General features: G+C 36.9%; 3 protein-coding genes across 5 annotated transcripts in view; 1 reads left to right on the top strand and 2 right to left on the bottom strand.

Moving 5' to 3' along the window:
• The first annotated feature begins 770 nt into the window (after positions 1 to 770).
• LOC113110353 (RING finger protein 122) lies at positions 771 to 4,486 on the top strand. Its single transcript, XM_026274529.1, has 6 exons — positions 771 to 1,015; positions 1,307 to 1,461; positions 1,929 to 1,974; positions 2,704 to 2,745; positions 2,835 to 2,917; positions 4,237 to 4,486. The coding sequence occupies exons 2-6, from the start codon at positions 1,352 to 1,354 to the stop codon at positions 4,346 to 4,348; spliced, it is 393 nt and encodes a 130-aa protein (XP_026130314.1). The 5' UTR covers positions 771 to 1,015; positions 1,307 to 1,351; the 3' UTR covers positions 4,349 to 4,486.
• A 773-nt stretch (positions 4,487 to 5,259) lies between these two features.
• Positions 5,260 to 7,663, bottom strand: LOC113110352 (peptidyl-prolyl cis-trans isomerase-like). The gene is made up of 5 exons (XM_026274528.1): positions 7,452 to 7,663; positions 6,151 to 6,181; positions 5,982 to 6,070; positions 5,734 to 5,906; positions 5,260 to 5,592 (listed from the first exon to the last, which is right to left on the bottom strand). Exons 1-5 carry the CDS (start codon positions 7,518 to 7,520, stop codon positions 5,460 to 5,462), a joined length of 495 nt encoding a protein of 164 aa, XP_026130313.1. The 5' UTR covers positions 7,521 to 7,663; the 3' UTR covers positions 5,260 to 5,459.
• Positions 7,664 to 8,195: 532 nt separating this feature from the next.
• zmiz2 (zinc finger, MIZ-type containing 2) overlaps positions 8,196 to 11,300 on the bottom strand; it is a 43,488-nt gene continuing 40,383 nt past the window's right edge. For all 3 annotated transcript variants that reach the window (XM_026274516.1, XM_026274514.1, XM_026274515.1), the window contains exon 19: positions 8,196 to 10,325. In XM_026274516.1, coding sequence (XP_026130301.1) covers positions 10,218 to 10,325 — 108 coding nt within the window. In that variant the 3' untranslated portion in view covers positions 8,196 to 10,217. The remainder of the gene's footprint in view (positions 10,326 to 11,300) is intronic.

Genomic DNA, 11,300 nt, shown 5'->3' with positions numbered 1-11,300 from the left:
ATTCTTAATACCAGCACATTATTTCATCAATATCCAGCATAACGAGAATGTGATCAAAAAATAACTCTTTATAATTCTGTTATAAGGTCATGCAATTAGGAGGAACACTCTCTTAGATTTATATTAAATATTAAATGAATCTTCAGTGAATTCACTCTTGTGTCTAATGTCAGACTTGTTAGCAGGGTGTGAACAAATAACCCACTGAGTCAGCATGAGTAGCTCCCAGGATACAAAGCCACTGACCCAAATTTGCCTTTAACCAGGTCAGACTTCTGTCTAAACATGTCTTTTCAAACAACCCTTTTTTAATGCCTTTGTTTAATGTTGAAAAAAAAAAAATCCAGAGAATTTAGGTAAAAACATAGTTTGTCTATTCTGGTTTTTAAATATTTGTTCCTAATTAAATGGAAAACAAACAACTAAGGAGGCTTTGATTATTTGATTTTTGTTTTTCAGGTTAATCATTAAAAAAAAAAAAAAAGTAAAGAAATGTTTATAACGTTTTTTTTTTTTAATATCAGAGAACAATTAATATCAGATAAATTAATAACTATTCATGCAATACATTTTATAGCCTATATTTTAGGTCACAAATGTTATATAGAAACAGAAACGCACACACACGAATTATACCATATCATATTATTATTGTTTCTTTTCATAATAGTGCAATTTAATTTTATGAACATGAGAAGTTTTATAAAGAGTGAATCACTGAATAATTAATGAATCGTCTGGTATTTAGGCTCCGCCTCCTGAATTACAGGCGGGGTTTATTGTTTTCTCGCGCATGTGGATATTTATGTCTGTCTGTGGTCCGTTACATTGTTTGATCTCCGTGATCCGGTCGGGACTTTATTTTGTTCATATTTACAGGCTCTCAATACTGTAGATGTAACTAAACAGTCAGTGATTGATCGGAGTCTCCTGACGCTTGATCCGTGAGAATCAGCAAATCCGAGTATGAAGGATAAACTCTGAAGAAAAGACACTCAGGAGCCTGTTTATAATGGTGAGAGATCGGTTCAAATTAATATTTAATTTCACTGTAAATGTGTTAATATGTTTTCTTTATCTTTCAGATTAATCCAAAAGTCCATAATTTATTTTTTTTTATTTTTTTTGATCTGGTAAAAGTACTAACGTGTTTGAAAAAGAAATGCCGCCTGTTTTAAAACTGTAATGCTTTTTATTCGGTTTTCTAAAAGTTAAAAATGGCCCAATATTGCCCTAAGCTTGTTCAGGCTCTGATTGTTGTGAAACTGGGAATATGACATATCAATCATGTTTTGCCTATTTTCAGGGCTTCTTTCTTCATCTTCAGGAAATGATTCATATTTAAAACACGATGCCTCCAGTGACCTCTCAGGAACTCCCTCTCAACATCTATGTGGTCATCTTTGGGACTGGGATCTTTGTCTTTGTTTTAAGCCTGATATTCTGCTGCTTCTTTATAAGGTGAGTGTGACTGTAGTTCAGAACAGCCAGTCCAGACACGCAGATCCTGGGTGATGTTTCGAAAACTCTTCTTTGTGACTGGACTTCATCGGTATTGTCCTGTAAATAACGCCTGTGACAGACTGACAGACGCAGAGCAGAGAGGGACTTCCTCTGGCCTCACGCGCTTCCGAACTCGAACAATTCAGGACTAGATTGTATCTCTGTGCTTTTTGTTCACGATGCTATTTTTGACCAGAGGCTTTTGGCTAATGTGATGTCAAACACTGGGAACTACAAACCCTCCCTCGCCAAATTTGTGTTTAGAAACAGAAGACACAGCACAGCATTTGCCTATGCCATAGTGATGTCTAAAGAACTAAATAAAAATAAAAACATCTGTATAATATTTATAAAGTTTGAAATATTTATATATTTTTTAAAGTCAATGCTTGTTATTGAATTATATGACCTGTTTTTCTTTGTAGTAAACTGAGACATCAAGCTCGCAACGTGAGAGCCGGATACAAGATGGTGAGTGAGTGATGTGGGATCACATCATGAAATATTTCATCAGAAAGTTTTTCACACTTACATCACCCTTTAAAGCCTCTCAGATGCTGCGGGACTTTTCTCTCGACTAATGTCACTTTTCCTTCACGGTTGAAGTCTCACTTTGAATCTGCTGGTGTTTTGGTGATTTTCGTGGATGTATGAAGTCAGTTCTCCTCAAGTTCAGACAGGTGTCCTATTAGAGGAACCACAGGTGTAGAAAATCACTTTAACTATCAACTTACCTCAAATGCATTTACTTTTTAACTTCTTTGCCAACAGAGAAAGTGTGCTTTTTTTAATCGCAGTGACATTTTTGTGTCAGTTACCAAGTATCAAGTCACTTTTATTCACAGTGCTTAGTAAAATAGAGAATGGCTTAAAGCAACCTTACAGTATGAGCAGGAAAATACCAGAATCAATTATGCAAAATTCAAATATGAGATTCAGTTTCAGCTGTAACGCAGCTCCTGATAACTGATAAAAGTGTCATTATTAAGCTCCAGTCAGTTCAATACTGGTTTAATTCAGTTCAGTGCTCAGTTCATTTCAGCTAGAAGCAGCTCAGTGTTGACATCAATGTTGTTATTCAGCTTGAGTCAGTTCAGTGTTAATTAATTCATAAACTATGTCTAGGAAGGGTCTAAATACTTTTTGCTGCCACTATATTGTAAAAGAAAAAATTAAAATGAACTATGTTTTACATTTCAGGTTGTCTTTAAAGATGAAACAACACGGTTACATGCACACGGGGTAAAAGTTTTTGTCTATAAAGTTATTGAAAAGTTAAAATTATTTGACTACTTGGAAAGTTTTGAAACTTTAAAGGCTGTATTTCTCAGTTAACATGCGCAGTCTGTTTGGAGGACTTCAGGACAAAAGATGAGCTTGGAGTGTTACCATGCCAACACGCCTTTCACAAGAGGTAAATTCCTCCGAGGTCTTTTATCATGCTAATGCTATTAAAGAAAAGAGGTTCAGTCTTGAAGCGAACTCAACATGGACTGTGCCTCGCGACTGTGAAAGCCCATTCACACCAAGAAAGAACTATAAAGATAACTCACGATAATTATAACGATAATGCAATACGATAATTATCAGAATAACACTCTGTTTATTATGAGCATGCGCTGCCGTTATGTCTGGATTCTGATTGGCTCTCAAAGTTTTACCATCCCTCAGTTTGGAAAAGTCGTTCTGGCTGTGATTCCAACCATATTGTTCCCCTGTGCAGTTATCAGTATTTAGTACGGAGCCCCACACATGACATGCAAGAAAAAATAAATAAATTGTGTGCACAATTTACTAATTAGTTCCCTCAATATACTAAAACGTGCGCATGATTACTATTGCGTTCCCTCGATTTGCTAAATGTAGATATCGAGTGAACGAAATAGTAAATTGAGGTAACACAATAGTAATCATGCGCACGTTTTAGTATATTGAGGGAACGAATTAGTAAATCGTGCACACAATTTATTTATTTTTCTTGTATGTCATGTGCAGGGGCTCTGTAATTTAGGGTGACCATGTCCTCTTTTTTTTTTTTTTTTTACCGGAAATGTCTTGGCCGGGATTTCTAAACTGCCTAAAATGATGACGCCCAGACAGCAAGCAGTTTTGGCCCAGATCTGGCCCGATTTCACGCAGGCCAGATGTCAGCCGGATCTGGGCCAAAACAGCTCTGACTAAAGGTAGTGATTCAAAAGTAGTTTGACCAATAGCGTGAGGGCATTGAACGTAATCCACCAATCGTGGAGTTCGAGTAGGCGGGATCTACAGAGAACGCTCTAGTAATGTAAAGAAGTGTAGCCTACAGAAAATCAATGAGGACTATAAAAAGTAAACCAAACCTAAAACATGATTTTTGACAATTTAGAAATAATAGCATCATTGCTGTGGCGTAGACTTCAATATACTCATACAATTAGAAAAAAGACCTCTAACACTAGCTTGCTCTATTCTTTTTCTATTATTTCTTATATTATTTAAAAGCCCATTCTATGTGTACTGTTCTAAGCTAACTGAGACTTGTAATAGAACTTATATACCATTGCTCTTTTGTGGTTTTTGATTGCTTCCATTGTCCTCATTTGTAAGTCGCTTTGGATAAAAGTGTCTGATAAATGAATAAATGTAAATTAGAATGATTATTAAAACTTTGTTATAGTTATAATTCTTAGTTGGAATGGACTACTTGAAGTGTAACTGTTAAGAATAGTTTGTGATGTTTTGTCTTTCCAGATGTCTGGTGAAGTGGCTGGAAGTGAGATGTTCATGTCCCATGTGTAACAGCCCCGTCAGTGATGCTCAGGGACAGACGCACAGCACAAACCTGCTGGATGAACTGCTCTAACCTCGTTAAAGATACTTCCAGGAATATTTCTACCCGATAATCTTGTACAATTCAAACAAAAGGCCTTTATTTAAAAAGAACTGCTGTCGTAACACATCACTTGTAGTGTTCTGGTATAAAATGTGTGCAGAAAGCTTACAGTATTGTGGGTTTCTTTTTTTTTTTTGGTGTCCTGTGTTAGTATGGAAGATAATTTGCAAGTATTCACTTAAAGAATTTAGGAGTTTAAACTTAGTGGGGAAAAATAACACAAATGCTAAATTCAAATCAAATATTAATTAACTTGCATATTTCTGAGCCTATGCAGTTTATGGTATTAATATGATACGTATTAACACTTTATTGTTGGATTTTCATCAGAAGACATGTTTTTACTTAAAGCAAAACCATTATTTATTTCAATTTCTTTTTTGTGGTTTTGTTTTCTAAATGTTTATATGTAGTTTTATATTTATTAAATATAGTTTTTGATGTTAGAGAGAGAGAAAAAAAAGGTCTGCTAGTCACTTTGGATAAAAAGCTAAAAGCTAATCTTCTAAATACATTTTATTTAAATTCATAGTTTCTCTACTGCCTTTGGTTTAACTAGTTTTAATTATTTTAGTAGGTCAAGTAAAAAAAAAAAAAAAAAAAGCCATTAAAATTATTTCAAATGACAAATGTTTTATGGTTTTATTTTTAGTCAACCCTGTTGAGAAGCACTGCGCAAATAAAGTGACAGCGCGCCACCTGCTGGCCAGCAGAGAACTGCATCAGAACGCTGCCATTTTACAACCAAACCCAACTTTCATGGTCTCCTTTTGAAGACTTCTATATTACAAGAGCATATCAACACGAAAAATTAATTATCTCAGATTTCTTTATCAACAATTTAGCCAAACTATCTGTTCGAAAAAATAACAATACAAAAACCTGTTGAAAGGAATCTTGATCCATCTTTAATATATGTTTAACATAGTGTCCTGGGGACCATCAGAATACATAAAACAGGACCATGACACATGGAATAAGCATCTCATTTAGGAATGGCAATCAAAAAAAAAAAAAAAACCCAACAACTATATAGTAACGAATGTGCATGGTTGGAATGGGAAAGGTGAGTAAGAAACAATTAAAGTTGACCACAATCAGCAATCACGACCTTGGCAGAGCATTTCCCGCTGCTGCTTCCTTTAGCCTCCATTGCATCCACTACTTCTATTCCTTCGACCACTTTCCCAAACACGACATGTTTGCCATTGAGCCTGTTCATGGAGAAAAAAACAAGTGCTCTAAACACTTTCATATTCTAAAGAACATTTAGTTCAATGGAAAGGTTCCAAAGATGCTGAAGCTTCTTATTTTTGATAGCGTTTGCAAACATTAGTCTCAAAGAAGCGGTTTACCAATCAGTATTAGCGGTGCAGATGAAGAACTGGGAGCCGTTGGTGTTCGGCCCGGCGTTGGCCATGGACAGGGTTCCCTTCCCTCCATGCTTCAGGGTGAAGTTCTCATCTGCAAATTCTTTGCCATAGATGGACCTTCCACCAGTTCCATCATGTTTGGTGAAGTCGCCACCCTACATCACAAGAACACAACATCAGTTTAAGCTCAAATCATTGCATTCGATGACAGCGCGCTGTTCAGATCTTACTTGGCACATGAATTTGGGGATGATACGATGAAAGCCACAGCCCTGGTAGCCAAAACCCTTCTCACCAGTGCACAATGCACGGAAGTTCTCTGTTTAGATATAGAGACTGCATGAGAAGACAGTGTCTACATTTATTCATAAGAAACACATTTAATATGGAAATACTTACCAGCAGTCTTGGGTACAACATCAGCTCTCAGCTGTTTCAAAAGGAGGGAAAAGACAAGAAATTGAAACAGGTCAATGTGTGAATGTCAATGGATTTCTATTGCAAGACATTAAGTTAATAAACTGTAAAGTAATTGGCCATTTTAAGAATATCAGATTACACATACATACATACATACATACATACATACACACACACACACAATGTCCAGTTTTGCTTTCACTTTTAATGCAAAACTTTAAACAATAGAGAAACAAACAATGGTAAATATGACAATAAATAAAAAGTCGTGACATAAATACACTATATATAGCTTACTTTATTTAAACAAAATCTCAAAGCCCTACAAATTCATTAAAAAAAAAACAAAAACAAACAAACAAACAGATTCAACCAAAAGCTCTGGTGAAAAGGTTGGTTTTAAGGCCACATTTAATATCATCCAGTCTCCAAGTACTGAGATAAAACATTCTCTCACACACACACACACATCTTGATAAGGCTTGAGTAATTTGCTTTATTGTTTCTTTTTAAAGTATGAAGGTAGTGATCTTTTACTCTTTTAAAGAGTAAAAACATTCGAAAACAATCTCGGGACAAATCTAGACTTAAAAAAAAAAAAAAAAAAAAAAAGAAGCTGAGCGGGTTCGTGACTTCCGCGTTTTTCTTCAAACGTCGATGCATTGATATGATCGCACGAGTTACGAACACTGCACATGTGCATTTACTGGCGTTTCTGCAGTACCGATCATCAAATGTAACGCCAGTCTCTTATTAATTGGGAAGAATTTTACATTTGATAACGCGGAGATTCAAAAGATTCTGTTCTGGTGAACAAGTTCCGATAGACCGCTAAACTCAGTTATTTACCCCTCCCTTTTTAAAACGGCACCTCGTGTTATAAAAAAATGATTGGTGAAAAATGGCGTCCGGTTAAAAAAAAAATCGTCTGAAATTAGTGAAAACTTCGCCATGTCCGCTCTGCTGTCAAGTGTCCTGCAGCTCGCTCGACTCATACTCTGTCAGTCACCAAGACTCAGACAGACACAGCGTTCCATTTCAACACAACCGGCAACAATGTGGCGTCTGAGCCGCGGAGAAACGTTACATTGTTGCAGCCCTGCGCGGGGAAACTACTCGGTTTCCTCATCCCTCAGTTTTAATGTAGTGATGATGTACATACATACATATATATTACACACACACGATAAGCTTAGAATAAAGTTTTTAATGAAATTTAATAAAACCATGTCAGACTGAAACTGACATCCATCACATTTCAGCCACTTCTCGTGACCTACCTCCATTACAATCCTCCCAGCATTTCTTCCATCGATGGAGATGTCAAAATAAACTCTGGGATTGGACATGGTGACTAAAAAAAATCACTCTGTATTGGCAGCTGGTCTCCGAATGAATCCTACAAAATGCCGCAGCTTATCGGGAAGTGGGATACGTGCGATAACGGGATATGTAGATGCAGCCAGTAGGCTTTTTTTTTTTCAGTTGGAACCTATGAAGCAGTGGAACGTCTGAATGACGCGCGCGTTGTCCAATCAGAGGCGGGGAATATGAATAAATTACCACAGAGTTCGAATGCAAAGTTCAGAAGGAGGCCGTTTTATTGACATCCTCATTAGCCCGTTACAGTAGGTAGAAATAACATCACTGCGTTTCATCCAATGGGCATCGAGGGAATAGTGTGGGCGTGTACTATATCGGTCTGTCTTGGCGCAAAGGCGGTGGTCATCAGCTGAATTCTCCATTATAGCACAACATTTTATCACAGACAACGAATGTTGTTAGGTTTTAATTTTATTTCTTCATTTCCTAATTATGATGTCCTTATTGATATTTGAACGGAACAGTGGGTGATACGAAAAAAAAAAATAAGTCAAACAAAAAGCTTTTTTTCTTTGTCTTCACAATGCTCGTCTTCTTGCATGACACACACCTTCCGGACACGCCCCCTTTATGTCCCCGCGTTTTGACACAATGCAGTGCTCGCTGCACTGCTCTCTCCAAATAAAGCCAATGAAACGCAATGGGGCTTAAGTCTTTACTTATAAAACATAATGGAAATATTTCACATCTTTAGAAAAACAAATCGATTTCAATTGTACATGTTTAATTCAATTGATAGAACTTAATGATCCACCAACACATGACAGTCAAACATCTTTTTGAACAGTTTGATCAACAAGTGATGCTGGTTTCTCAGTTTTTCATGATCATGGTCACAGATTTTTTTTCTCTTTCTAACAAATTCATAAACTCTGCTAGTTAACACAGAAAAGAGATGCATACAGGCCCATCAATTATCTTTATAATTATAATAACAATTATTATATAATCAAAGATAAAATTGTATGATACACAGATGACTTCAAACAAACGAAAAAAAAAAAAAATGGAACAAAAGCACATCCAACGACTCCTGATGCTCCCTGTATTGTTAATATACAAACTGCACTTCGCTAACGGTGCCCAAAGAGCAATGATAAATAATAAAATCAGACAAGACAGGAATCGACAGAAGACTCATCTCCCCTCCACGCTGAGAAAGCGAGCGCTGAATGGAAAACGGGGGGAATGTCTGACATGAGCTCTTGTCATAGTGTTTAAAATGTCCTTTTTTTCCATATCATGGGGTTAAGAGAAAGTTCACATCTGCGACAATAATAATACTATATCTGTACATATTTCACATGAACCTCAATGTTTTCCTCCTCAAGTATGAGTGCGGCCCTAAACATTAGTCCATTTCCTGTTGTGACGCTCACAGCCACCCATCCACCCAGATTTGTACGAGCACAATCTCAATACGGGAAGGTGTTATTCCAAAAAAATTTCCTTGTGTGCATTTTTGTGTTTGATAACCCGTCTACAAGGTGCTACTGGGCTGCTTGTGCTCTGTCTGGTTTCAAAGCTTCACACATTTTGTTGAAAAAGAAAACAGATTTTCTATCAAGTAACAGCCCAAACTTGCATATTTAAGGGCGAGTGAAATGTGTCCGCAAGTGAGGGTGTGATTTGAGCCGACGACGATCAAGGATACTAGTTACTTTTTTTCTTAATGCTAGAAATCCAGACCTCGTGGCCTTAAGCCCACAGGAGAGGAAGACCGTTTTTTAAAAAGAACATTGAGGGGGAACACAATTAACAAGCGACAGACTAGAACAGAGAGCAGGGTGAGTTTGTGCCTAAACACACACATAGTGTGCATGTGTGTATTTGTGTGGGTGTCACAAAAGATGACTCTTTGCCTTCAATTTCCTTCGTGTGTAGGCAAATACGGTAACTCTTCAAGGGCTCGGTGTGTGGTGTGCAAAATGTAATAGTGCACTCCTTTAATGCTACTGTTTAAGGTCTGACACATTGTGATTGCCTCTATTAGCACATTTAAAAGGAAAAAAGGCTACATTTGAGGTCTTATTCAAGTAAAATTCACTTAAGATCAAGTCATTTGTGGTTTAAAACCATGTTACATCACATGGAGCTAGTTTGTGGTCTTATTTGGGCAAAAAAAGAAAAGTCTGCCTGTTTATTAAGAGAATTACGTTTATCAGTGTTTGTTTTCTTCAAGTTGCAACAGACACACTTTGGCTTTGCCCATTTGATTTCTGAAGTGTAGCACTTTAGATCAGCACTGAAGTGAATTCCTCATCTAATTTAGATTTAAAACAGGAGCTGCAAATGACCCACCCCACACAATGCCATTTACACCACACGAGTCTGATGCGAGATGAGGAGTCTTTCTACAAATGATTCGAGAGAAGAGCGGGAACTCTTTCAAACTGACATTCACAATAAAATCTCGACAGAGTTCAGAGAAGCAGACAAACAGTAACATTGTCACAGGAGGAAAAGTCAAACAAAAAAAAGATCTTCGTTGCCCCTTCCCACAAGTCACTGCATTCCAGTCTTAGGAGGAAACAGTGCCAAGATGCAATTGGATATCTGTTAAGCTTCCCAAGGCTCCCCTCGACGAGCCGGGAGTGTGAGGGGTCAGGGAGGCTGTGTGTTGGACGGCGATGTGCGACTGATGAATGAGCGGGATGGGGAGCTCAGTTGCTCTCGAACAGAGCGAGCAGGTCATCATTACTGTTGTTGGGAAGGTCTGGAGGACCCAAGTAGGACAGCAACTCATCTGGGTTTGTCAGCTCTGGGAGAAGCTGGAAAGAAAATAGGGAATTCAAGAGTTAAGAGCCGTTTTGAGGCAATACTCAAAACAGTTTATAATCATAATAATAAATACAACATAGTTGGCTCCGCAAAAGACATTTCAAAGCAGAGTTCAGAGAACGTTTCGGATTTGTAAGCGGAAATGGGCAGTTATTTGTCTATAACCCTACAAAAAAAAAAAAAACAACAACAACAACATTGGTTTCCAACAGTGCTGGGAAGTTTATAAATCAATTATTTTGAAACGTTTGTTCAATGAATCAGCTGAAATTCCAAATCAGTGAATCTTTTAGGTAATCACTAGGCCAGATGGAATCTTTTGAACTGATTTTGGAGGGAAATCTCTAGAAATTCTTTAATCATGGGAGTATAAGGAGTAGCTTTTTTTATTTACTCACCTTCATGTCGTTCCAAACCCATGGGACTTTGGTTAATCTTCTACTCATATATTAAGAAATTTTAAAGAAATCTGAAATGTTTCGGTCTCTCCAGGTAACTAAAACTTAATCCATATGGTTTGAGCCATTTAATCCAAATCGTGTGAAGGCATCTCATCACTTTATATGATTAACAGACTGACTTAAGTCTTTCATTTACAGCTAAGCAATGACTGACACATGTGTGACCCTGGAGCACAAAAGCAGTCTCATTTCACTGGGGTATATTTGTAGCAATAGCCAAAAGAAACCCACTATCTTTTATGCCAAAAATCTTTAGGATATTAAGTAAAGATCATGTTCCAGGAAGATATTTGTAAATGTCCTACAGCAAATATATCAAAACTTAATTTTTGATTAGTAATATGCATTGCTAAGAATTCATTTGGACAAATTCAATGACAATTTTCTCAGTGTTTAGATTTTTTTGCACTCTCAGATTCCAGATGTTCAAATAGTAAAAAAAAAAAAAAACATACATCAATGGAAAGCTTATTTATTCAGCTTTCAGATGATGTATAAATATAG

The sequence above is a fragment of the Carassius auratus genome, chromosome 10, assembly GCF_003368295.1.
Source record: "Carassius auratus strain Wakin chromosome 10, ASM336829v1, whole genome shotgun sequence".
NCBI classification, from domain to species: Eukaryota; Metazoa; Chordata; class Actinopteri; order Cypriniformes; family Cyprinidae; genus Carassius; species Carassius auratus.
This window is presented reverse-complemented; position numbering and strand designations above follow the sequence as displayed.